This window comes from Podarcis liolepis (genome assembly GCF_965112155.1).
Source record: "Podarcis liolepis genome assembly, chromosome: 5".
NCBI lineage: Eukaryota > Metazoa > Chordata > Lepidosauria > Squamata > Lacertidae > Podarcis > Podarcis liolepis.
In genome coordinates this window covers 99,754,456-99,782,256 of record NC_139556.1, presented here as the reverse complement: position 1 = coordinate 99,782,256, position 27,801 = coordinate 99,754,456, and the positions used below count along the sequence as shown (strand labels likewise).

The 27,801-nt window shown below is 46.2% G+C and overlaps 2 protein-coding genes, 1 long non-coding RNA gene and 1 pseudogene across 7 annotated transcripts in view; 1 reads left to right on the top strand and 3 right to left on the bottom strand.

Moving 5' to 3' along the window:
- Nucleotides 1-27,801, bottom strand: part of LOC310707503 — a 211,864-nt gene that overhangs the window by 123,111 nt on the left and 60,952 nt on the right. The gene's annotated exons all lie outside the window — the stretch shown is intronic.
- LOC310707860 (NADH dehydrogenase [ubiquinone] 1 alpha subcomplex subunit 8-like) lies at nucleotides 93-7,928 on the bottom strand (the record flags this gene model as incomplete). Its single annotated transcript, XM_083505317.1, has 2 exons — nucleotides 93-668; nucleotides 7,814-7,928. 2 exons carry the CDS (start codon nucleotides 7,926-7,928, stop codon nucleotides 178-180), a joined length of 606 nt encoding a protein of 201 aa, XP_083361443.1. The 3' UTR covers nucleotides 93-177.
- The window catches only part of B3GNT7 (UDP-GlcNAc:betaGal beta-1,3-N-acetylglucosaminyltransferase 7), a 28,682-nt gene continuing 8,750 nt past the window's right edge, over nucleotides 7,870-27,801 (top strand). For 3 of the 4 annotated variants that reach the window (XR_014526441.1, XR_014526442.1, XR_014526443.1), the window contains exon 1: nucleotides 7,902-8,040. Coding sequence is in view for 1 of the 4 variants with exons in the window: in XM_083504465.1 (XP_083360591.1) it covers nucleotides 8,030-8,040 (11 nt within the window). In the remaining 3 variants the exon portion in view is untranslated. Of the gene's footprint in view, nucleotides 8,041-27,801 lie in introns of all 4 variants that reach the window. The other variant, XM_083504465.1, reaches the window with a different exon arrangement.
- On the bottom strand, nucleotides 22,032-22,486 carry LOC310707886 (small ribosomal subunit protein uS8-like; annotated as a pseudogene). The gene has a single exon. The product of its transcript is annotated as a small ribosomal subunit protein uS8-like (transcript).

Below are 27,801 nucleotides of genomic sequence, written 5' to 3'. Positions count from 1 at the left end.
GCTGATTTCCTTAAGATTGGAGAGGTTTGATCTTCTTGCAGTCCATGGGACTCTCAAGAGTCTCCTCCAGCACCAGAATGATTACCAAAACAGAGGGCATTCAAAACACACCAGGAAAGAGTTATTTACAGTCATCAAGAAGTCTGGCGTTGTTTTGAAGGAGCCCAGATAGCCAGTTTAAAAGTTAAAGGAGGACAACTTGCTTCCATATTTGGACGTCTGCAACTCGCCTTCAGTTGGTGGGTTTGGTTGTGATTTTTGCCTAGAATGATAGGGATTCTCAGGCGGTGGCCGGTCAGTCTTCACTTTAGTGACCTTTGACAGCTGTCCCAGATCAGGTCTCACCCAGCCCAACTTATCCAGAACGCACTCATCCAAGACCGGCTGCTGCTTGCGCCAGTGGCGAAGCTCTAGCAGGTTATTATAGTCAATGCAAGTCCAGTATTGGGTAATTGGCTCCTCACAGTGCAGTTTAAGCTGCCTGAAGAAGTCCATTGCACACTTGTTCACTTCCTTGCCTTCCTTTAAACATTTCTGTGGGATCTTCTCTTCCCAGCGGCAAAGCATGAACTCCTTGTTGGGCTTGTCACACTGTGAGCCATAATGATGAGCTGCTGCTTTCAGAACTGCTGAGGTTCCATTCACCTCTGTGATAGGAATTTTGAGGTCTTAGATATATGGTAATGTTCATAAGTGTACCAACCAAGCACCTACATAGATCAGCACAGGAAGGCCAACCTGGAACCATTTTGATTCCTAAACTGAGCAAATGTTTTCTCTGCAAGGTCAAAGTGGGGAACCTCCCCATTGTCTCTTTCCTCACAAATCCTGTCTTAAAGGCACATTTAAGATATGAATAGGGTGTGAGCCTGTGACCTGGCCCAGGAACGAAGTATTTATCATCACAAAAGATTGGCCAGGCTACCCAGGCAATCCAGCCTGGAGAAGAGGAGGTTAAGGGGTGATATGATAGCCATGTTCAAATATATAAAAGGATGTCACATAGAGGAGGGAGAAAGGTTGTTTTCTGCTGCTCCAGAGAAGCGGACACGGAGCAATGGATCCAAGCTACAAGAAAGAAGATTCCACCTAAACATTAGGAAGAACTTCCTGACAGTAAGAGCTGTTCAACAGTGGAATTTGCTGCCAAGGAGTGTGGTGGAGTCTCCTACTTTGGAGGTCTTTAAGCAGAGGCTTGACAACCATATGTCAGGAGTGCTCTGATGGTGTTTCCTGCTTGGCAGGGGGTTGGACTCGATGGCCCTTGTGGTCTATTCCATCTCTATGATTCTATGATTCAATCAAGGTAACCTGGCAGACAGGAGATAAACAACGCACTCAAATTTCTGTTGCAGACCGCCTTTTCTGTGATGTAGCTATGATGTATCTGAGGGGTGGTCTTGGGTTACACCCCTTCTGTGATGTATGTATGATGTTTCTGGGGGTGGTCTTGATCTACAGGGTCGCAATGTCAAAAGTCTTTATAAGGCCTTGCACGCCATTGTTCTGGGTTCCTCCTCCTTTCCTGCGTGTGAGGGGAGCACCCTGTTGCAACAGATCAGTAAAGATCAGGCTTACTAGCTGCTTTGCTTCTCAATATTCTCTGGTTGGCCTCTGTTATTCTCTCCTAACAATAGGGAACCCATGTAAGGACTCTATGTGGGCTCTTGGATACCCCATAAGGGAAAAGGGCAATTTTTGTTTACAACAGGGGCCAACTCCAAGTTCCCTGGAGCAAAGCAATCTGCTTCAAATGGACCATGGGCCCGTCTCTGAAATTTCAGGGAAGGTAGAATTGATGCTTTTTTTAAAAAATAAATAAATAGTAAAGATCCTCTGTGCTTCCCATTGGCCTCAAAAGCCAACTTTCAAGCCAGGTATGGCGCATTTTGCCTGCTGAAGAAAGCAAGGCCTGCTGAGTTTTCACCTTTCACCTTTCTGTTAAAGGCACAGCACAGGAGCCTTGCCCGAAAAAAGGTTGGCAGCTTAACTGCTTCCTAGTTTACCACGCACATTTTGAAACTAGGCATGCTTTGAAAGCAATAATCCAGAGTATCTGATTAAAATGACACCCAGCAGCCCTAACATTCCTCACAGAATTAAGTATTAAGCAAAATGGATTTCTGGTTTGATAAGGATCGTTTCATTTCATGCTGTGCTTTTGTGTTAACTGAGGAGTTTCAGGTCAGTGTTTTCTGCAGAATTTAGGCAGCAGTCCTGCACCTACTTACCTGGGAGCGAGCGGGACTTACTTCTGAGTAACCAGCCACACAAGCTAAGCCTGCGGAAGTGAAAATCATAATTTACGAATAAATCTGGTCAGCAGTCTAGAATTAAAATGTTGCCCAGTGTGAGAGATTACCCAGTCTAGATGCTTAAGATGCCAGGGCTACAGGAAGGGGTTAAGAGGATAGATACTTAAAAAACAAATATATATAATGAAAAAAAACAGTATGTCTGAGTCGGCTTTCTTTAACAGAAATATATTCAGCAGGTGCTGAGAACAATACAGCAAAAGCAGGGAGTTTGCATAGTACAGGCGCTGTCACACTAAAATACTGATTTTTATCCTGTGTGAAACAAACATTCTACGCATTTTACATTCCACTTGCAAAAGTGGCAGCTTTGCACGTTGCTAAATCTGGTCTCCTGCACAAAATTTGGAATAATCTGGTACTTTAAACAGATATAATCACTTTGCAATTGCCCTCTGCATTTGTGTGGGGTGGGGATGAACTGGGAAAGAAAGGCACTCTGCACTCCAAGAGGAGCAGGAGGTCTCTCAGAATTATTTATCTGCATATACAAACCACAGAGCCTAGGGCTTGCCGGTCAGAAGGTTGGTGGTTCGAATCCCCGCGATGGGGTGAGCTCCCGTTGCTCGGTCCCTGCTCCTGCCAACCTAGCCGTTCAAAAGCAAGTAGATAAATAGGTACCACTCTGGCGGGAAGGTAAACGGCGTTTCCGTGCGCTGCTCTGGTTCACCAGAAGCGGCTTAGTCATTCTGGCCACATGACCTGGAAGCTGTATGCCGGCTTCCTCGGCCAATAAAGCGAGATGAGCGCCGCAACCCCAGAGTCGGCCACGACTGGATCTAATGGTCAGGGGTCCCTTTACCTTTACATTTACTGTCTACCCTGGTCCTGAATTGGGCGAACTCTGTAGAACAGAGCTTTCTAAACTTTTCATGCTGGTGACACACTTTTTAGACGTGTGTCATTTCACGACACAGTAATTCTGTTTTACTAGCAAGAGGGAGGTTAAACTAACCCTTTTCCGGCCCCGAAAGGAACTCGTGGAGTGTTCACACGACACAACCACACACTATAGCCGACACACTAATGTATTGCGACACACAGTTTGGGAAGCTCTGCTGTGGAAGTTCTATCAGCAATCGGACCGAGGTCTGAGGCTTTAAATACAGGAACCGTTCCAGGAAAAAAAAACCTGAGGTTAATTTATTACAAAAGTCCACAGATAAAGAAAGCTAAATCTCCACCCAAATTTCTGATTCCCAACATAATGTTTGCTCATTGCATCATACAACACATATAAATCCTGGTCAATCACTAATCTTTAAGCAATGTTTCCTGGTTTGAGTAATAAGACCACAGTTAAAGCTAGATTGATCAGAGACCATTTTAAACAAACTGAGAGACCAGGTTTCTATGCTCTCTTTCTCTCGCTGTCTCATTAAGGATCTCATTAGAACTTTTCCACAGGATCCGGTAATGATCTGGCTGCATGTCAGTCTTTGCTTATTTATTTCCATTTTCTTTCTGCCTTTCCACACTGGCCAAGGTAGCTAACAAAACGAAAACACAAAACACATATATGCAACACACACACACACACACACACACACACACACACACACACACACAATCATCGGCCTGTGAAAACGCAGATCTTTAAACAACAACAGGCAAATGAGCCCACCAGGCTAAAGGTCTGTTCAAACCAGTAGTTCCCAAAGTTTTTCGTGCCTCTGACCCCGTGGTTCCAAAAATTCATCCACGGAGCTCCCTGCCCGACCCTATAAAAAGCATTATTCAGAATGGCGGTTTGTATGAAGGAAGATGATAACACCATAAAATTCAAAACAGAAAACAATTAATTGCACATTGATTTGAATTCCAATTGAAACTAGTTAGTTTAAGCCAACAAAACGGATGAACTTGATCCAGGTATACCAGCTTCTCAAAGTCTGATACTCATTTACATTTCCAGGAAATCTCACTGCCGCCCAGGGAATTGTACCTCTCACTCTGGGAACCAGTACTTTAAAAGTCCAAGGGCGATCCTAGTTTGGGTAAAATAACAAAGTTATTTTCAGTCATGTATAACTGCTGCATTTCAGTTTTGCCTGATACAGATTTCCGAGGATCAAAAAAAATGTGCACACTAAGCTGGACTGGTCCTTTATACATGTATAATTTCAATTTCTGTGTACGTATCCCTAGGACTAAGAAGGTGACGTTGACCTACTGAAGGGCCTGGCATTGCCTCTTATCTCTTATCCATGAGACCAGAAAACCCCTGCAGATATCATCTTTATCAGAACGTCTGTTCCATACAATATAGGAATCAAGTCTTTAGTGTGGAACTCCCTTCCATATCTCTCTATTGTCTTTTATATGTGTCTGTTGAAGACCTTCCTTTTTTCAATAACCCCTTTGAAGCTGGATATTTTATTTGTCCCAATCCATATTTGCATCAGACCAGACCTTGTTTTCACATATGAAATGGCTTCTAATATATGGAATTATTTTAAGTTGTTTTTACTGTTGACGCTCCATGCAATGTGATTCATAACCAGAACCACTTTTAAAATAATAATAATAATATTTTGTATCTTCAGGAACTAAATTCTATGCAGAAAGTATTCAGAGCTCATGCGGCCTCCAAGCTCAAGACTGGAATCCAATTTCTGGTTCCTGCATATTTTGACCTTGGAATCTGGCCTTGTTACTGTCTCTCTGTAATTAAATCTATTATGAGGACTCTGGGTGGGAAGAGGGAAGTTTCAAATGCTAATGAGTCAAATGACTTGTTCACAATTCCAACTGTATATGCATATGCTGATTTGACAGCCCGTCAATCACCTCCAAGGAACAAGTCTATTTCTGACAGTACCTTTTAAAAACAGCCCTCTTTTTAGAACTTGCAAATTTTGGCATAATATTGCAGGAAATGCACCCCGTTCACCCAGAGCTTTTGGTGCTGCTCCTTGCTTTCATTAACCTGGAAGAACAGGTTGGGTCATCTGTAAAAATGTTTGCTTGGATACATTGCTGGCTGGATCAGACCCAAAGCCCCATCTAGCGCAGCATTCTGTTCTCACAGTGCCCAACTTTCCCGTGCATTAACTATTTTTACACATACGTATTTATTTTAACTGTGAGAGCTGGACCATCAAGAAGGCTGATCGCCAAAGAACTGATGCTTTTGAATTCTGGTGCAGGAGGAGACTCTTGAGAGTCCCATGGACTGCAAGAAGATCAAACCTCTCCATTCGGAAGGAAATCAGCCCTGAGTGCTCACTGGAAAGACAGATCCTGAAGCTGAGGCTCCAAGACTTTGGCCACCTCATGAGAAGAGAAGACTCCCTGGAAAAGACCCTGATGCTGGGAAAGATGGAGGGCACAAGGAGAAGGAGACAACAGAGGACGAGATGGTGGGACAGTGTTCTCAAAGCTACCAGCATGAGTTTGACCAAACTGCGGGAGACAGTGGAAGACAGGAGTGCCTGGCGTGCTCTGGTCCAGGGGGTCACAAAGAGGCGGACACGACTAAACGACAACAACAATTTATTTTAACTGACTACAGATGATTTTTCCAACATGGAAAGTGGCATTAGATTAGGAAGAGAACCAGGGCTGATGTTCCTGGACTACAAATCCCATAATCCCTGACCACTGACCCCACTTGCTGGGGCTGATGGGAGCTGGAGTTCAACATCAAGCAGTTCTCCCCTCCCAGCACCCCCTCCAACAAGACAAAATCTTAAAAGAGAAAGCAATATATGTGTATATTTTTAAAGTCCTCCACCTCCTAACGCAGCCTTTGCCCATATATTTCGAAGTACAACTCCCATTGACCCCAGAGACACACATGGAGGGAACTGGGTTGCCCAAGTCTGCAGTAACTCAACCCATTTAGCCGTGATTCCTGCACTGGGAGGGGTTGGCCTAGACAACCTTTGGCTTCCATCCCCAATGGAATTCTATGATTGCTTTTTTGAACAACAAAAAAAAAGTCTTTTTGCAATTGTAACCGATGGAACTACCCGCCACTGTACACTGACTCCCCTTCCCAGGTCTCACGGTGATGTAAATTCTTTTTTAAAAAATCAATTCCAAAAGCAGGTCATGATTGCCGGCCATGCAATTCTACTCTCTGCCAAAGAATGCTGTGTGAGCTGCAAGCTTGCAGCCTGGAAGCAGGGCCAGATTTAGGTTTGATGAGGCCCTAAGCTACTGAAGGTAACGGGGCCCTTTATATGTCCAGCTGTCCTTTGTCAACAACAAATTGTCGCTATTTTTTGTGTTGTAAAGTGACCCCTGACCATTAGGTCCAGTCGTGGATGACTCTGGGGTTGTGGTGCTCATCTCATTTTATTGGCCAAGGGAGCCGGCGTACAGCTTCCGGGTCATGTGGCCAGCAGGACTAAGCCGCTTCTGGCAGAACCAGAGCAGTGCACGGAAACGCCGTTTACCTTCCCGCTGGAACGGTACCTATTTATCTACTTGCACTTTGATGTGCTTTCAAATTCCTAGGTTGGCAGGAGCAGGGACCGAGCAACGGGAGCTCACCCTGTTGTGGGGATTTGAACCGCCGACCTTCTGATCGGCAAGTCCTAGGCTCTGTGGTTTAACCCACAGCGCCGCCCGCGTCCCGTTTTTTGTGTTGAATATATGCTATATGGCAATTGATGAACCTAATAGGTATCTAAAGCCATTTGCACATAACAAAACATGTATTTTATCAAAGTATCTGTTGAATTGAAATACAGTTAAGAAGAATAGTGAAGTAATTATTAACTTAAAATGATTTTTTATTCATAACAAACCTAATAATGCAAACACGGGTTTTATTTTATTTGTTTTTTGTTTTACCTTTTGGAAACGTACATCCAGTTTTTGTTTCCTTTAAATTTTTGGGGTGCCCCCAAGAGCGTGGGGCCCTAAACTGGAGCTTGTTCAGGGAAGTTTTTAATGTGTGACATTTTAATGTTTTTGGTTTTTTTTTATAAATATATTTATTAACTTTTCAGAGATTATACAAAAAAAGCAAAAAACAAAAATACAAAAATAAAAACACATATAATTTCATTCACTTATTTTCTCTTAATTTACTTCTCAGACCTCCTCATACCTCCCCCTTTTGTATTCTAATTCAAATTATTCATTCGGCAAATCCTCGCCCTTAATTTTCACTTAATTTTACACCTTTCTTTCTCCCCCCACTTAACCACTTAAATTCTATCCAACATCATTCTAACATTCACATTTTAATGTATTTTTATTCTTTGTTGGAAGCCGCCCAGAGTGTCTTGGGAAACCCAGCCAGATGGGCGGGGTACAAATAATATATTATTATTATTATTATTATTATTATTATTATTATTATTATTATTATTATTATTATTATTATTATTATTATTATTATTATTCTGTATGTCAATCCGGCACTGCCTGGAAGCTCCTTCCCCGAGATGCGCTCGCTCGCTCGCTCCAGCAGCTGCCGGGTGCGTGGGTGGGCGCGGGCGCGCGCGCTCATGGAGCCCCGCAGCGGCGGAAGGGTTAAGCACCTGCGGGCGAGAGGCGCGCTCCTTGCTGGCTCCACCTTTCGGCCGAGCGAGAGGAGGGTCCGGCGGCGGCTGCGGCGGCGAGGCGCTTCTCCTCGGGCTCAGAAGCTGGTGCCATCCCCAGCCGCCGCCGCCTGCGCTCCGCGTGGGGACCCCGAGACGCCGCTCTTTGTGCTCCTCCAAGCCAGAGAAACTTCTCCCGGCTCCGAGGCGCCCAGCATGTTCCAGTGGTGAGTGAAGCTCTTTCTCAAAAGAAACCCTTTGATTTGCATCTTTCCCAGCTGTGCGGTGCTCCAACTCCGAGCGTCCTTTTTTTTTTGCTCTCCAAGACGCGCGTTGAAAGAATCGCCTCTTTCCTTCCCATCTTTCGCTGGCTAAACTGAGCATCCCAATTCAAGGCTCCATCCTTCTTCTTTTTCAGCGTGAGTTTTTCTCATCCTCCCTCCTTCCTTTGCCTTTCCTGCTAAAACACCATCCTAGGGGTTGTGATTAAAAGCGTGCAAGCAGAGTGGTTTTCTTCAACTCCAGCTCTTGTTTTCAGAGTAACCCGCCCCAGTACAGTGGTACCTCGGGTTAAGTACTTAATTCGTTCCGGAGGTCCGTACTTAACCTGAAACTGTTCTTACCCTGAAGCACCACTTTAGCTAATGGGGCCTCCTGCTGCTGCTGTGCTGCCGGAGCACGATTTCTGTTCTCATCCTGAAGCAAAGTTCTTAACCCGAGGTACTATTTCTGGGTTATCGGAGTCTGTAACCTGAAGCATATGTAACCTGAAGCGTATGTAACCTGAGGTACCACTGTATATTAATGGGTAGGACTTTTAATGCATTTAGGAAGTTAGGAAATGCAGATCTGAGAGTCATATGCATTGCATATGAGTTGCATTGCTCTGGCAAAGTTCTTTATATTTTCTCTTATTAGCTGACAGTATATCAATGGGTAGGACTTTTAATGCATTTAGGAAGTTAGGAAATGCAGATCTGCAGCTGAGAGAGAGAGAGAGAGAGGGTTATCGGAGTCTGTAACCTGAAGCGTATGTAACCTGAAGCGTATGTAACCCGAGGTACCACTGAATTAATCTTTTCTGTGCTTTGCTTCACTCGCCCCCATCCCATCCCATTTTATTTTTTTATGCCCGGGCTTCAGTGTTCTTGTAAAAAAACCCAAAGGTTACAAGTTAAGTGGGCCTGGGGGTGGCTGGATGAAGATGTTGAAACTCTGCAGGGTGTAAAGTGCAAATTCCATACTAGGATTTGTTAAGAGGAGAGAGATCCGAATCAGAACTGGTGATATCTTAAGGCTGCCCTGGTGGCGAGACCCCGCTCGGAATGCTGTGTAAATTTCCGGTTCTTGGACCTCGAAAAGGCTATTGTGGAGTTGGAAAAATGTTCAGAAAAGGGCGACCCCCCCCCCTGGAAAGGTTGCAGCGTTTGGGAATTCTCAGTTCAGAGAAAAAGCGAATTAAAGGGTTGGGGGGAACAAGGCTAGAGATGTCTGAGATGGTGTCTAGAAAATGGACAGTGAGACTTTTTTTCTCCCTCTTTCCTAATCCTAGGGCACAGGGTTATCCAGGGAAGATGAAGGATAGGAGATTCAGGACAGAAACTAAGGGAGTTTTCCAGTGGCTTGCTGGCCACAGTGGCGATGTTCTGCCTCCCCTGTCAGGCAGTGCGCCTCTGAATGCCGGTTTGGGGAGCCACTTGCAGGTTCCCTGTGCTGTCTGTCTGCTTGGCCACTGGGAGCACAGGCTCCTGGACTCAATGGGCCCATTGCATTGTTCCTGCAAAGTTCATATTTTCTTTTACTGGCTGACAGTATATCAATGGGTAGGACTTTTAATGCAGTTAGGAAGTTAGGAAATGCAGATCTGAGAGTCATATGCATTGCATATGTGTTGCATTGCTCTGGCAAAGTTCTTCATATTTTCTGTTATTAGCTGACAGTATATCTATCTGACAGTACAGTGGTACCTCGGGTTAAGAACTTAATTCGTTCTGGAGGTCTGTTCTTAACCTGAAGCACCACTTTAGCTAATGGGGCCTCCTGCTGCTGCCGCGCTGCCAGAGCACAATTTCTGTTCTCATCCTGAAGCAAAGTTCTTAACCCGAGGTACTATTTCGGGGTTAGTGGAGTCTGTAACCTGAAGCATATGCAACCTGAAGCGTATGTAACCCGAGGTACCACTGTATATCAATGGGTAGGACTTTTAATGCAGTTAGGGAGTTAGGAAATGCAGTCATATGCATTGCATATGAGTTGCATTGCTCCGGCAAAGTTCTTTATATTTTCTCTTATTAGCTGACAGTATATCAATGGGTAGGACTTTTAATGCATTTAGGAAGTTAGGAAATGCAGATCTGCAGCTGAGAGAGAGAGAGAAGTTGGTGGCCAAAGATGCTTGCCAACTGTAGTTTCCTGTAACGGATCCTTCTCAGAAACAACCCTATCTTTCCATCCCAGCCTTGCATTTTCTCGGTTTGAGGTTTTCATCCTGAAATCAAAAGATTACTGAGACCTACGACTTATGGTGTGATCCTGGGTCTGATGATTACGCAGCAGTCTTCCTATATTTAGTGGGGCTGACTCCCAAGTAATTGGATCACAGGTGTAGACTGGGGGCGGGGGGGGGGCAGAAAGGCTTGTGTTCAAGCCTTTTTTTCCCCATAGGGCTCCGTGGATGACTTGGTGCTGAGCGTCACACACTTTCAACCCAACCTACCTCCCAGAGTCGTCATAAGGCTAGCCCATCCCTTGAGCAACTTGCGAATCAAAATATGATGCTGATTGTTGCCGGGGTGGTTGGAGTGAAGAACAAGTGGCCAAACTGTTATTTATTCCTTCATTATTACTATTTTTTAAAAGAGAGACTAGGATATTAGTCCACTGGTGTGTTACACATCTGCAGAGCCAGGAGTGTGGATCCAGTTCAGTGGCGTAGCGTGGGTTGTCAGCACCCGGGGCAAGGCAAGTAATTTGCGCCCCCTAACCCCTAACCTGCCGCGTCAGGTGATCTGAGGCGAGTTGCCGCTGGCGCTGCCACCCAAACGACGCCGCTTGCCCGGAGGAGGAGGAGGGCAGAGAGGCGAGGAAAATGCAACATGGCCCAGCAGCTGCAGCAGCGGCGGCGGCGGCGGCGGGGCTGTGAGGAGGGGCTGCCTGGCGCGCCCTCCGCGGCAAGCGCTGAGAGCCGCTGCCAGCTCGTTGCTTCCGCGAGACATGGGGCTCTGCTACAGCCTGCGCCCGAGGCTCTTGGGCGACTCCGGAGGTGGCGAGCGCGCCCCCCCCAGATGTTGCGCCCAGTGCGGCCGGCCCCCCTTGCACCCCCCACGCTATGCCACTGATCCAGTTTAACAACTGAGCTGCCACTGATTTTCTGCTTGGCAATCCAGAATATGAGAGACTTGCTTCGAAGCACGAGCAATTGCTTGCTGGATCAAATCAAGGTCCATTTATGGGGTCTGCTAGAACACTGGCCAGTGGTCTGTTCATGAACTACAACAGACCTTCTGTTCATCCTGGCTAAAGATAGGAAGAGACCACTGGCACCAACCTTTTTGCAAGCTCCTTTGCACAGGATACGTTTCGTCCATCAAGTTCAGTATTGTACGTTAGCAATATCAAAAGCAACACAATGGCCAGAAACAACTACAATGTTTTGAGTTATTTCATAAAGTTTTTCACATTGCAATTGTTTCTGGCCATTGTGTTGCTTTTGATATTGCTGACTCGTATTTTGCAACACGGGGGTTTGTTTGTTTGTTTACTCAGTATTGTACGTTGACTGCTAACTCTCCAGGGTTTATAGGCAGGGGGCATCCCAAGTCCTACCAGGAAACGCCAGGGACTCACCATCTTGTGTTACCTGTTGGGAAAGATGGAAGCTGCCCTAGATGTCAGACTGCTGGTGTATCTTGGCTCCTGGGGGGTTTTAGCTCTAGGTGAATTTGCAGCAAAATCTGCATCTTCCTCCTGTAACAAAGGGGCGAGTTGGTTTGGGACAAGTTCACACAACCTCCAGAAATCGGAAGGACTGAGAGCAGAGCAGAGGAGGATCCCCTTCTCTACACCATCTCTGTATGGCGCGCCGGAGAAGTTGGTGGCTATTTTTGTGAGGGGTTCGGTTACCTGCCGCACAGTCAGATTCCATCACCATCATTACTTTTTATTGAATTTTACAAGAAAAGAAAAGGAAAAAGAAACAAAAAACAATACATAGCACTGTAAACACATTTATATACATGTTTTCCAAAATGCAAACTAACAAAGAAAATACTTTTCATAACTAATAATATTACCAAATTCATGCTTCAAGCATTACAATATATAAATCTTAGTTAAAATATTATAAAAGACTTCCACCGCATTCACCACACGTCTCTTAGTTATCTTACTCACCTTTACATCTGTTCTTCAATCATTTCCCTCCCTTAGATTCTTTCATAATCAGACAAATCTTTATGTTCTCTATATTCTTCACAAGGTTAGTCCAGGCATAACCAAACTTTCATATCTGAGCCCTGCTTGTATAAATATTCGTTTAAGCATTCCCATTATTTCCGAATTATAATTTTTGATTTATGCCTTATTAAATCCGTCAGTTTTGCTAACTCCAGGTACTCACATAGTTTACTTAGCCATTCCCCTTTCGTTGGGAAATAATTTCCTTTCCAGTGACTGGCTATCAACGTTCTCTCTGCTGTTGCATCATTAAATAGCTGGTTGGGAGGGTCTTGTGCAACAAACCGGCTTCCCCAGAAGATCAGACTTTTTGCGATAAGGAAAGTGAAGATGTGAAAAGGATAAGGGAAAGGGCAGTGTGGAGGGAACGCTTGCTTTTGACACACCACCCCTCTAACCTCCCCGCAAACATGCAAGAATTATTGTTGTTTAGTCGTTTAGTCATGTCCGACTCTTCATGACCCCATGGACCAGAGCACGCCAGGCACTCCTGTCTTCCGCTGCCTCCCGCAGTTTGGTCAAACTCATGCTGGTAGCTTCAAGAACACTGTCCAACCATCTCGTCCTCTGTCGTCCCCTTCTCCTTCTGCCCTCCATCTTTCCCAACATCAGGGTCTTTTCCAGGGAGTCTTCTCATGAGGTGGCCAAAGTATTGGAGCCTCAGCTTCAGGATCTGTCCTTCCAATGAGCACTCAGGGCTGATTTCCTTCAGAATTGATAGGTTATATAAGATATCTATATATCTTATATAGATATAAGAATTAAGGTAAAGGTAAAGGGACCCCTGACCATTAGGTTCAGTCGTGACCAACTCTGGGGTTGCGGCGCTCATTTCGCTTTACTGGCCAAGGGAGCCGGCGTAAAGCTTCCGGGTCATGTGGCCAGCATGACTCTTTGACGTGCTTTCGAACTGCTAGGTTGGCAGGAGCTGGGACCAAGCAATGGGAGCTCACACCATCGCGGGGATTCAAACCGCTGACCTTCTGATCGGCAAGCCCTAGGCTCTGTGGTTTAACCCACAGTGCAGCCGCTCATCAAATAGAACACACAGTCCAATTTCCCTGCAACAAATGAAGATGGGCACTCAATAACGAGGTTGTCTGGATGTGTCTTTTGACACCTCCTATTCAATTATTTTACTGCATTTTCATCCCACCTTTTCCTCCAAGGAGTTCAGGGTGGTGTAGATGGTTCCCTCCTCATTTAATTCCCACAATAACCCTGTGAGGAAGGTTAGGCTGAGAGGCAGTGACTGGCCCAAGGCAAGACCTTCATGGCCAAGTGGGGAGTTGAACCTTCATGTCCCAGGTCTTAGTCTGATGCTCTAACCACTACACCACACTGTCCCTCCTAAATACCTCCTCTAAAGATCTGCTGTCACTTAATTCGGACCGCTGCTGCTTCCACGGATGAGAATCCACAGAGCCTGTTTTATAGCTGAAAGCTTCTGAGCGGGTGACTTACGGTTTTCTGTTTTCTTTTGTTCTTTTTGCATAGAGCAACAGGAAATGGCAGATCTGCCACAGGGGAGATTTTGTGCATTGGGATCTAAACTGCTGGCTGAAAGCAGAGGTTGCATCTGCCATGGATGCTTTAGCCGAGATTCCTGCATTTCAGGGGGTTGGACTAGATGACCCCTGGGGTACCCCCCAACTCTACAATTCTATGGTTATGCGAAGGGCTTCTCCTTTTTTATCATAATTTTTATTAAGTTTTCCATATTTCATTACATTTTCATTACACAAATCCATGACTTAAAGCATTGCTCAGAGCATCGACCTCTTTCTGACTTCCGACTCTTTTACCAATTCTTCTCATTTCCATAGCCACTTTTTTACCTTATATCTTCTTTTGACATTCACCTGCTTATATGTAAATCAGCTCCTTATTTTCACATTACCAAACATTTCAACTCAGACCTACAAACGTTTTCAAACGTTTAAAGTTTTCTTTCATATAAGATATAAATTTGCTCCAGTCCTTTTGAAACAGTTCGTCACGCTGATTCCGGATCTTCCCTGTCAGCTTTGCCAACTCCACGTATTCAACCATCTTTATCTGCCAATCTTCCAATGTGGGAAGTTCCTGCTGCTTCCATTTCTGAGCCAGAAGTATTCTTGCAGCCGTTGTGGCATGCATGAACAAATTTACATCTTTTTAAAAAATTTCCTCACCAATTAACCCCAACAGAAAAGCATCTGGATTTTTACTAAAATTATACTTAAATACCTTTTTCAGTTCATTATATATAATATCCCAGAAGGCTTTCACCTTAGTACAAGTCCACCACATATGGAGGAAATTCCCCTTATGAAGGGCTTCTCCTTATCTTCCCCTTGCACAAGATTTAGCCTTTTTAGGTTTCATTTCATCGTTCCAGGCTGAAGTTTCGTTTATTTCGTTCCAAGCATCAGCCGTAACGTATTAGGCCTGAGGGTGTCTATTTCACTTTTGATGGAAAGAAAGTGTTAATTTAACAACTGGGGAGAAAGCCACACACCTGCGGCTGGGTCAGGGCAGCAGCCAGGAACTGTATGAGTAAGCTCTAGCTATTTAGCTGCCTGTTCCTCTCGTGTAATTTCCAGGATTGGCAGCATTCAGAAGAGTAATCTAGTAACGTGCTGGGAAGGTGGATTTCCCCACCGAAATAAAAATAATTTATCTTTTGTGTCGTCAGAGCCAGTGTGGTGTTGTGGTTAGAGCATTGGACTAGGATCTGGGAGACCAGGGTTCAAATGGCCACTCAGCCTGTGGGGATAGCTCAGTCGGCAGAGCATGAGACACTTAATCCCAGGGTTGTGGGTTCGAATCCTACATTGGGATTGCAGGAAGTTGGACCCTTGTTCCAACTGTGATTCTATGAAGCTGGGGTCACATGGGATGCCCTTGGGCTGCCCTCTGTCAGCTTAACGTACCTCACAGGATTGTTGTGGTTGAATCCTGACAAGACAGAAGTACTGTTTTGGGGGGACAGGAGGCGGGCAGGTGTGGAGGATTCCCTGGTCCTGAATGGGGTAACTGTGCCCCTGAAGGACCAGGTGCGCAGCCTGGGAGTCATTTTGGACTCACAGCTGTCCATGGAGGCACAGGTCAATTCTGTGTCCAGGGCAGCTGTTTACCAGCTCCATCTGGTACGTAGGCTGAGACCCTATCTGCCTGCGGACTGTCTCGCCAGAGTGGTGCATGCTCTAGTTATCTCCCGCTTGGACTACTGCCATGCGCTCTACGTGGGGCTACCTTTGAAGGTGACTCGGAAACTACAACTAATCCAGAATGCGGCAGCTAGACTGGTGACTGGGGGCAGCCGCCGAGACCATATAACACCGGTCTTGAAAGACCTACATTGGCTCCCAGTACGTTTCCGAGCACAATTCAAAGTGTTGGTGTTGACCTTTAAAGCCCTAAACGGCCTCGGTCCAGTATACCTGAAGGAGCGTCTCCACCCCCATCGTTCTGTCTGGACGCCGAGGTCCAGCGCCGAGGGCCTTCTGGCGGTTCCCTCACTGCGAGAAGCAAAGCTACAGGGAACCAGGCAGAGGGCCTTTTCGGTAGTGGCGCCCTCCCTGTGGAACACCCTTCCAGCAGATGTCAAAGCGATAAACAACTACCTGACATTCAGAAGACATCTTAAGGCAGCCCTGTTCAGGGACTTTTTTAACGTGTGATATTTTACTGTATTTTTGGTTTCTATGGAAGCCGCCCAGAGTGGCTGGGGAGGCCCAGCCAGATGGGCGGGGTATAAATAATAAATTATTATTGTTGTTGTTATTATTATTATTATTATTATTATTATTATTATTAGGAGAACCTGGGAATGAAGGAGAGATATAGACGCAGCAAATAAAAGTACCGTATTTTTTGCTCTATAGGATGTACCAGACCATAAGACACACCTAATTTTTGGAGGAGGAAAACAAGAAAAAAAATATTCTGAATCTCAGAAGCCAGAACAACAAGAGGGATCACTGCGCAGTGAAAGCAGCAATCCCTCTTGCTGTTCTGGCTTCTGGGATAGCTGCGCAGCCTGCATTCGCTCCATAAGACGCACACACATTTCCCCTTACTTTTTAGGAGGGAAAAAGTGAGTCTTATAGAGCAAAAAATACGGTATTCTCTTGCCCTCAGCTTGTCTTCCGAAACATGGGGATTACAGCATTGCCCTACCATACAAGGATGTTGTAAAGAGTATTTATTTATTTCATGCAATTTAAATACTGCTCCATTGTAAGAAGAAGAAAAAACCTCGAAGCTCTTTATTGGGATAATGGAACGTGCCGTGTTTTTAAATCCCCAGAAATGTACTACACAAAGGTTCTCTGGAATAAGTTGCCAACTTAAATTAGACAAGAGCTGAGCACCTTGGTATTTGGGACAGTCGCTTTTGTTTAAGAAGGCGACCCCCGAAGGATGGCCCAGGGCGCTCCCAGACTGTCGCTATTCCCATATTGGCAAATCCAGGCTGCACAATTGTGGGTGACAGAGAGGTCTTGCGCAAGGAACCCGCTTCCCCGACAAGATAATACGTTTTGCGATAAGGAAAGTGGTCGGGGAAATTGCCAGTGTGGGAAGAATCAGAGTGACACTTGGCCTGACGCGACGCCCATCTAATCTCCCCAGAAGCAACTACCAGAAAAATTCACTGGAAAGTGTAATATAACATTTGCTTAACGCAACACTGTCTTATCTTCCCTTGAAGCAGAGCAGGATGAATGCCAAGCAAACAGGTCACCTGGTTACAGCCACAAACATTTTAAGAAATATTGTACAACTGTAGATACAGCTTTATTGCTTTTCATTTTCTGAGTGCATCACCTTTTGCAGTTTATCTTATTTTTATTGTTTTGCACATCTTATTGTTTGCAGATTATAAATCTTCAAAGTGGGGGTGGGGGTGAAACATTGGATAGTACCTCCCTTACGCTTTAGGGCAGATTTTCCTGGGCTTGTAGTTTTCCTTTCCCATTCCTTCTCATTTTGCCAGGCTGCAGCCTGACGTTACACAGGGCGATGGCCTGATCCAGCCACAGTGAAGCCCCAAGTCTTGTTGAAAACCAGTGGCGCTTGACTTTGGCTGCATCACAGACCATGTCTCTGCAACCCCTGTAATTTTCTCCAGTGAATATAACATAGTGGTATGTTGTTGTTTTTTTCAAAAAAATATTTTTTTTAAAAAAAATGTTGGCACAAAGCTTGCTAGTCTAAAGTTGTGCCTTCCATATTCATCTTGTATTTGACGTGCTGCAGTGTACAAGAGTCCCTCTGTTTTAAACTCTTGCATCTAGCTCACAGAGTCTTCTCCCAAGCAGGGATTGCTCACTCAATGAGAAAAAGTTCAGATTGTGTGAATAGCCCTGCTGCTGAATCAAGGGCCCCTTCAGGCCAGTAGGGTGGGTTTTCCTTTTTTTACAGGCGCATTCTGCATTGCGTCATTGATGCAGTGGTTGTGCATTGTTGTTGCTGTTTAGTCGTGTCCGCCTCTTCGTGACCCCCTGGACCAGAGCACACCAGGCACTTCTGTCTTCCACTGCCTCCCACAGTTTGGTCAGACTCATGCTGGTAGCTTCGAGAACACTGTCCAACCATCTCATCCTCTGTCATCCCCTTCTCCTTGTGCCCTCCATCTTTCCCAACATCAGGGTCTTTTCCAGGGAGTCTTCTCTTCTCATGAGGTGGCCAAAGTATTGGTATAGGTATTTGCAGTGCTTTTGTTCTAAAAAAAATAAAATGTTATGGGGTACTCTCATTTTCCTACTCATATTGAAATACTGCCTCTCAATGAGGTCAAACTTTGATTCACAAAATGTTTAGGGGTAGCTTCCCCCCCCCCCAGAAAAAAGCACTGGACATTTGAAACCTGCAGGTATTTGAGAAATGCAAATTGTGCCAGCTGTGTGGGGAATCCTTGAATCAGAGCAGGTGAGAAAATTAACCCTTTTCTCTCCTGCTGAAGTCCTGGGGAATTATCTCTTCCCTGAAGCTGCCAGTGGAGGAATCCCACACACCCCCAGCAAATACTCTACTTCAGGAGAGCACCTAGCAGAGGAGAAAAGGGTTATATGTCCCTTGACTCTCCATCTACAGATCTGTGAGGCGGCTGGCCTTGTGAAGGTTTACAAAGTCTGATTAGGCCATCAGCTCTTGTTTCAGCCCCACATCATATCGAGAACGATAGGGACGCACCTTTATTTATTTCCTGCCCTGCCTTCCAAAGGAGCCCAGGGCGGAAAAGGCTTCAGTAATCAAAAAATAAAATTGTTTAAATACAATTAAGCGCCATAAAATGTCTGAAGCATGTGGTTGTTTGCCAGGATTAGTAGCAGAATGCACGTCAAGTGCTGAATTACGTATTAAATTTGTTTGCTAAGACTAGACCTTCCTCCCTGAACGCATGCTGTAGAAGTTTCACTGAGCGCAGTGGCCCAGGTCAAATGCAATGGTTTCTTGGCCTGATATGCTCTTCTTCTTCCTCCTTTTTCCCCACCAGGTCTATCAAACCATAGTTTACTTCATGTGGAGGCCACACTAAACTCTGGTTCCCTCAAACTGTGGAAGGAAGGAATCTGAAGAGGTTTGCACACAAGCCCAAAGCCCATTCACAATGCCCAACAGTTTTGTTACAGCACAGGTGGGGAATCTGTGGCTCTCCAGATGTTGCAGGATTGTACCCCCCTCACTCCTGACTATTATTGGCCATGTTCAATGGGGCTGTTGAGAGTCAGAGTCTAGTAACACCGAAAGGGTCATAGATTCCCCATCCTTCAAGTATTTTGCATTATCTGAATTGATTTAGTGATCCTCTTAAAAGGCGACTCTTGGAATTTGCAGAGGTGGCAAAACTGATGGCCCTGATAAAAGATAGAATCTTTTAAAGAAGCCTGGAAATTGAAGCGTCAGAAAATAGCAGAGCATATTAAGAAACATGTTAGAGAGGATGCAGTTAGAGAAGATGGAACCTTAAAATGCAATTGTATGTAATTTGGGTTATAAACACCAGTGTTGGGTGAGCAGAAAGTCAATAGTTTTGTTGAATTGGAATAGAGTTGTTGAGTAACAAATGTAACTTTCTGTCTGGAAAAAAGAATAAAGCATTATTATAAAAAAGGTGACTCTTGGGAACGTGCAACTATTCTTGTAGTTCCCAGGCCCAACGGATGGAAACTGCCCTTCTGAATTGCACCAGCCACTGGGCAGGAGTGATTTCAGTTCTTGATAAGATCTGACACAAGGCTGATGCCCTCTGGGCACTTGAAAGGATCAGCTTTTGAAACCTAGAAGAGAAATCCTTTGCCTTTGCTCTACCTGGGAATTTGAATCGAGCCAAACTGGTCTGTCCCGTCCCAACCAGGAGAGCCAGCCTGATAAAATGATCCCCCTTCTTCTACTGCAAACATTTGCACATTTAATGTGTTTCTGAGTGTGAACAGCTTTGCCTAAAGGATCCTGGGAAATGTGGCTTTCAGAGAGGCTGGCGGCTGCTATCCCACACTAACAATAAAAGAACAACATTAGAGCAGCTTGCTGTATCTGTCCAGCATCCCAAAGGTCTTACCCAGGGGTCAGCAAACTTTTTCAGCAGGGGGCCAGTCCAGCAGGGGGGATACAAAAAATGGGGGCTTGAGGAGGGTCTGAGGAGTGTTGGAGGGTATCCTATTATGGTGGGAACTGACAGGTCACCCAAACACCAGCTATAGCTTATGTAACCTCAACAGTGTTTTTTGCTCTGGTAGGGATGGGCCAGCTGTGATTTCCAGAGTTTACAGGTCCAAAGAAATCCTGAATTCTTTGAAGTTCAGCATGAGTTATCTGGAAAGTGTTGTACACGAGCTATAGCAGGAGTCACCCCCATTGCTGACCGAGTTCCCAGCTGCGATCCCTGCAGCGCAGAGAGTTGGACTAGATGACACTTGATGAGGAGTATAGCATCTAGATCAAGGGAAGTAATAGTGCCACTGTATTCTGCTCTGGTCAGACCTCACCTGGAGTACTGTGTCCAGTTCTGGGCACCACAGTTCAAGAAGGACACTGACAAACTGGAACGTGTCCAGAGGAGGGCAACCAAAATGGTCAAAGGCCTGGAAACGATGCCTTATGAGGAACGGCTAAGGGAGCTGGGCATGTTTAGCCTGGAGAAGAGGAGGTTAAGGGGTGATATGATAGCCATGTTCAAATATATAAAAGGATGTCACATAGAGGAGGGAGAAAGGTTGTTTTCTGCTGCTCCAGACAAGCGGACACGGAGCAATGGATTCAAACTACAAGAAAGAAGATTCCACCTAAACATTAGGAAGAACTTCCTGACAGTAAGAGCTGTTCAACAGTGGAATTTGCTGCCAAGGAGTGTGGTGGAGTCTCCTACTTTGGAGGTCTTTAAGCAGAGGCTTGACAACCATATGTCAGGAGTGCTCTGATGGTGTTTCCTGCTTGGCAGGGGGTTGGACTCGATGGCCCTTGGGGTCTCTTCCAACTCTATGATTCTATGACACTTTGGGTCCCTTCTAATGCTAGAATTATATGATTCTATGAGAGGGAGAGATGGAGAAGGCATAAAAACAGGGGTCAGCAACCTTTTTCAGCTGTGAAGCAGTCCACCATCCCTCAGAACTTGTGGGGGGGCTGGACTATATATTTTTTTTGGGGGGATGAACAAATTCCTGTGCCCCACAAATAACCCACAGATGCATTTTAAATAAATGGACACATTCTACTCATGTAAAAACACACTGATTCCTGGACCATCCGTGGGTCGGATTGAGAAGGTGATTGGGCCGGATCCAGCCCACGGGCCTTAGATTGACTACCCATGGTCTCACCTTTCAAATGATGGACTGATTGTGATTGATCCTTAGTTAAACATTCGACTAATTCAGATGACAACCTTTAGCACAGTTAATAACTTTGAGAACTAAAAGAAGAAAAATCCCTTGATCCAGGGACAGCCCATGTATTTATTGGATTATTCCTACCTCTTTTTCTTAAGGTACCATTCATAATGTAACAATATTCTTTATAACTGTGAGCAGGGCAGTGTGGGGGGAGAAGTGGACACAAGCGATAACAACATTGTTCACTGCTCCTGCTGAGGTTGCACAGAAAAAGCATTTCGGTTCCTGAAATTGGTTCCGATCGTACTGATAAAATATAATGGATAGAATTCTACAGGATGTGGTATTAGTGTGCGAAAACAGTCCAGATCCAATGATCCCCAGATGGTGGAGATGTCAGGTGCTATCCTGACACCTGGGCATCTTCACTTGGTCGCAAGTGGCTCGAAGCCAGGGGCCAAATGCAACTAGTTGTTGTTTAGTCGTTTAGTCGTGTCTGCCTCTTCATGACCCCGTGGACGAGAGCACACCAGGCCCTCCTGTCTTCCACTGCCTCCCGCAGATTGGTCAGACTCATGCTGGTAGCTTCGAGAACACTGTCCCACCATCTCGTCCTCTGTCATCCCCTTCTCCTTGTGCCCTCCATCTTTCCCAACATCAGGGTCTTTTCCAGGGAGTCTTCTCTTCTCATGAGGTGGCCAAAGTCTTGGAGCCTCAGCTTCAAGATCTGTCCTTCCAGTGAGCACTCAGGGCTGATTTCCTTCAGAATGGACAGGTTTGATCTTCTTGCAGTCCATGGGACTCTCAAGAGTCTCCTCCAGCACCAGAATTCAAAACCAAATGCAACTGGTGCCTGGCTAATTCCAAACACTGCTGGGATACCATTGCGCCAAGAAATTAGGGACTCCTCCCCACTTCCCTTTTGCCCTGTGCTCCCCCCCTTTTTTCTATTTGAACAATTTATTAGTTTGCCTGTTTTTACAAGTTTAGAAAAAGAATCCCAGGATTTTTCCTCCTGTGTGTTTTCGCCTAGCTTCCTCGTGGTCCGTGATGCCAGCTGAAGTTGTCAGCACAATGTACCCAAACTGGCGTGAAGGTAGCAGGTTGTTCTGCCACTTTTCCAATTCCTTCAGTTGGACATCAGATCTGGGGCTGATCACACCACACTTGTTGAGTCTGCCTGTGAGATTAACGACAATGTTCCCAGTTCTGTGATCATCAATGATCTCAAATTCACCTATGTAACCATGATTCATCATCAGTTAAGAACCAGATGATAACTTTGGAGCACGGTCGGATGATAACTTGATGTTTTCCATGCTTCTCAACATTGTTGATGCTTTTAAGAGCATCTGCCAGAACGTTCATGCGCACCATGATGCCAGTGCAGCAATATGGAGGAAAAAGGCTTGAGCTGTGCTTTCTAAGGCACAGAGACCCACGCTGTCCCGGCCTAGGCTGGGCACTCCCCCTACCCCCTGCCTCTTTCCCCAGGAAAACTTACTCTTTAATGCTGAATCGGAAGAAACAGCAATTCGGGTTTTCTGCAAACTGCCCTGTTCGGCGGGAAAGAGTGGGTTTTCACGTGGAAAGTGCCAGGCAGAACCGAAATAAGAAGAAAAGTGCTCTAACCCAGACCTGGAAAGCCTGGACCACTGTCTAGAAATGCAGAGCGAAGGCGGGTGTGCATGAGCCCCAGATTCGAATCTTCCCTTTCTTTGTGTGTGTTCTGCTAGCAATTGCAGGCATTCCTGTTTAAGCCAGCTTTTGACTCTGTTGCTGCTTAGGGTGCTGTTATGGGTGCCGCCCTTCCTGGCGTTGTCGTTTTCTTGCTGGTGTTTTTAGTTTGGTAGTTTTGTGTCCTCTTGATTGTGTTTTTGTGTTGTCATTGACATCTGCAAGTTGCTTTGAGCGACACATTGTGGAGGGAGGATATTGTGCAGGAGAGAAGCCGGGATGTCTGGCAGTGAATGAAGAATCATAATACAGTGGTACCTCAGGTTAAGAACTTAATTCGTTCCGGAGGTCCGTTCTTAACATGAAACTGTTCTTAACCTGAAGCACCACTTTAGCTAATGGGGCCTCCTGCTGCTGCCGCAGAACGATTTCTGTTCTCATCCTGAAGCAGAGTTCTTAACCCGAGGTACCATTTCTGGGTTAGAGGAGTCTGTAACCTGAAGTGTATGTAACCTGAAGCGTATGTAACCCGAGGTACCACTGTACCGTTATACGGAGCTATGGTACGACCGCATTTGAAAGACCGTTGCGCAGTTCTGGTCACCACACCCAAAAAAGGATATTGCAGAGTTGGATAAGGTTCAGAAAAGGGCCACCAAAATTATTGAGGGGATGGAGTGACCCTCTGCATGAGGAAATATTTGCAGGGCTGGGGACTCTTAAGTTCAGAGAAAATGCAAGTGGTGACATGATAGAAGAAGGATATGAAATAATCCATAGCATGGCAAAAGTGGAAAGAGAAAACGTTTTCTCCCTTTATTATAACACTCGAATCGCTGGAACTGCTAGCATCCTGTTCTCACGGTAGCCACTCAGATGACTGTGAGAAATCAGCAAGCAGGATTCGAACACAAGAGCAGGATTCGAACTCCCCTCCTGCAACACAGAAGCATTGCTGCCTCCCGACTGTGGAGGCAGAGCAATAGCCATCCTGGGTAGTAGCCGTTGATAGCCCTCTCCTCCTCCATGAATGTGTCTAATCCTCTTTTCAAGCCACCCAAGTTGGTGATCATCCCTGCCTCATGTGGCAGGCAGTTCCACAGTTTAAACTGTGCGCTGCAAGAACTCCTCTCTTTTACAAGAAAGGAGGTTCTGACTAAACACCAGGAAGAACTTTCTGACAGCAAGAGCTGTTTGACAGTGGAATAGACTTCCTCAGAAGGTGGTGGACTCTTCTTCCATGCTTTAGTTGTGATTCCTGCTTTGCGGGGGTTGGACTAGATGACCCTCTGGGTCCCAACTCTACAATTCTAGGATTGGATGTCCATGGGAGAGGCAGAAAAGCTTACACACACACACATCGTATTTTTCCGTGTATAAGATGTCCCCATGTATAAGACGCCCCCTATTTGGAAAATGAAGGGAGATGGCCCAAAGTTGTTGGGCATTTTTAAAGGGGGAATTGCACGCATGCCATCACCCCAGCAGGGCCGCTGCTGGGGGTTGGCAAAGGGGGCAGCCGCCCCCCACCACCACTGCGGACTGGAAGCTCCCTAGACTGTGGGCCGCCAACCAGCTTCCCCCCCTCCATGTCACTATCCGTGTATACGATGACCCCAGTTTTTTGACATGATTTTTGAGTCAAAAAAACTTTGTCTAATACTCGGAAAAATATGGGTGTGTGTGTATGTATATACAGTGGTGCCTCGCAAGACGAAATTAATTCGTTCCGCAAGTTTTTTCTTCTTGCGGGTTTTTCGTCTTGCGAAGCACGGTTTCCCATAGGAATGCATTGAAAATCAATTAATGCGTTCCTAGGGAAACCGCTTGCCAGGCTGGCGGTGCGGAGAAGGGCTTTTCTCCCCACCGCAAGCCTTCAGGACAGGTACGGGAACAGAGGGGAAGGCGCGCAGCGCTTTCCCTCTGTTCCCGGGGCTTGCGTGGGAGGAGGGTTTTTCCTCCCCACCGCCAACATTCAGAACAGCATTCTGAATGTTGGCGGTGGGAAGGAAAACCCTCCTCCCACCCCAAGTCTTCAGGAAAGCCATCCGATGCCGGGCGGCGGGAGAAGGCTTTCCCCCTCCCCCTCCCGGCATCGGAGCTTCGTCCCGATGCCGCGCGGCGTGGGGAGACGTTCCCCCTCCGCCGCCCGGCATCGGGGCTTCGTCCCGATGCCACGCGGCGGCGGGAGGCTTTCCCCCTCCGCCGCCCGGCATCGGGGCTTCGTTCTGATGCCGGGCGGGGGAAGGAGGCTTTCCCCCCCCACCTCCCGGCATCGGAGCTTCGCTCTGATGCCGGGCGGGGGAAGGAGGCTTTTCCCCCCCACCTCCCGGCATCGGAGCTTCGCTCTGATGCCGGGCGGGGGAAGGAGGCTTTCCCCCCCCACCTCCCGGCATCGGAGCTTCGCTCTGATGCCGGGCGGGGGAAGGAGGCTTTTCCCCCCCCACCTCCCGGCATCGGAGCTTCGTTCTGATGCCGGGCGGGGGAAGGAGGCTTTCCCCCCCCCACCTCCCGGCATCGGAGCTTCGCTCTGATGCCGGGCGGGGGAAGGAGGCTTTTCCCCCCCCACCTCCCGGCATCGGAGCTTCGCTCTGATGCCGGGCGGGGGAAGGAGGCTTTTCCCCCCCACCTCCCGGCATCGGAGCTTCGTTCTGATGCCGGGCGGGGGAAGGAGGCTTCCCCCCCCCCACCTCCCGGCATCGGAGCTTCGCTCTGATGCCGGGCGGGGGAAGGAGGCTTTCCCCCCCCACCTCCCGGCATCGGAGCTTCGTTCTGATGCCGGGCGGGGGAAGGAGGCTTCCCCCCCCCACCGCCCGGCATCGGAGCTTCGTTCTGATGCCGGGCGGGGGGGGGGAGGAGGTCCGAGGACAGTGGGGAAGACGCGCTGCGCTTCCCCGCTGTCCCTGAGATTTCCCTATGGGCTGTCGTCTTGCGAAGCAAGCCCATAGGGAAATTCGTTTTGCGAAGCGCCTCCAAAACGGAAAACCCTTTCGTCTAGCGGGTTTTCCGTCTTGCGAGGCGTTCGTCTTGCGGGGTACCACTGTATTATAATACAGTGGTACCTCGGGTTAAGTACAGTGGTGCCCCGCAAGACGAATGCCTCGCAAGACGGAAAACTCACTAGACGAAAGAGTTTTCTGTTTTGGAGGTGCTTCGCAAAACGAATTTCCTATGGGCTTGCTTCGCAAGATGACAATGTCTTGCGAGTTCCTGCTGGTTTTTTTTCCTTCCCCCCTTTTTTCTAAGCCGCTAATCCGCTTATCAGCTGATCCGATCAGCAGATAAGCCGCTAATCCGCTAATAGCGCTAATCCGCTAATCCATCAATGGGCTTGCTTCACAAGACGAAAAAACCGCTAGACGAAGAGAATCACAGAACGGATTCTTTTCGTCTTGCGAGGCACCACTGTACTTAATTCGTTCCGGAGGTCTGTTCTTAACCTGAAACTGTTCTTAACCTGAAGCACCACTTTAGCTAATGGGGCCTCCCACTGCCTCCGTGCCGTTGGAGCACGATTTCTGTTCTCATCCTGAAGCAAAGTTCTTAACTCAAGGTACTATTTCTGGGTTATTGGAGTCTGTAACCTGAAGCGTATGTAACCTGAAGCGTATGTAACCCGAGGTGCCACAGTACAGTGGTACCTTTAGTTGCGAACGGGATCCGTTCCGGAGACCCATTTGCAACATGAGCAGAACGCAAGCCATGTCTGCGCATGCGCGCGACGTCATTTTGAGCGTCTGTGCGAGCGGCAGAACCTGGAAGTAACCCTTTTCAGTACTTCTGGGTCGCCACTGGACACAACCTGAAAAGACGTAACCTGAACCGAACGTAACAAGAGGTATGACTGTATATTAAAGATTTTTTGGTTTACAAAAGTATGTGCAATGTCTCTTTTTTTTCAAGTTACATTTTTTACAGATCACTTTCGTTTGTTGAGAGGTTAGTATCACATTAGGAAGAAAAGGGGGAAAGAGGTGGAGGGGGAATGGTGAGTGGGGTGGGGTCAGGGGGCAATGCTTCTATTTTCTATCAGATTGACTCTTGTAATAAAAAAATTAAGGTTTTATATATACAGTGGTACCTCGGGTTAAGTACTTAATTCGTTCCGGAGGTCCGTTCTTAACCTGAAACTGTTCTCAACCTGAGGTACCACTTTAGCTAATGGGGCTGCTGCTGCCACCATGCCGCCGGAGCATGATTTCTGTTCTCATCCTGAAGCAAAGTTCTTTTTTTTTTTTTAATAAAATATTTATTAAAGGTTTTAAACAATAAAACACCATTCACATACACAACCCAAAAAAGGGAAAACACCATCACCATCGGTCACATAGACCAAAAGGAAAAAAAACGAAAAAAGACATACAAAAAAAGGCAAAAGACAAAAAATCATATAAAAAACATGAAAAATAGTTCAGTTTCATAAACAAAATTTCCATAACCCTCTTTTCTGACTCCCTCACATCTCCCTTTTCTGTGTTCCCATTTACAAAATCTTGTTCAGCAATGCTTCACCTTCTCTCAAGACTTATTTTAAATTGTACGTTTCAACTATTATGTCTCCAGTTTTACCCTTTGTTATCAAATATTTAAGCTTGACATAATATTCAAATTTCACCTTTGTTCTTATAGTTCAATTGTTTTCATACTCCTTTCGGCTAAGTCACTAATGCCATATTATCTTTATGTCCTGCATCATTCTAACATTCATACAATTTACAATACTTTTGCAAATAATCCTTAAATTTCTTCCAGTCCTCTTCCACTATCTCTTCTCCCAGGTCCCGGATTCTGCCAGTCATTTCTGCCAGTTCCATGTAGTCTATCAGTTGCATCTGCCATTCTTCCAGGGTGGGCAAATCTTGTGTCTTCCAATATTTTGCGATGAGTATTCTTGCTGCTGTTACTGCATACATAAAGAAAGTTCTGTCCTTCTTTAACACCATTTGGCCAACAATGCCCAGAAGGAAGGCCTCTGGTTTCTTAGGGAAGGTATATTTAAATACCTTTTTCAGTTCATTATAGATCATTTCCCAG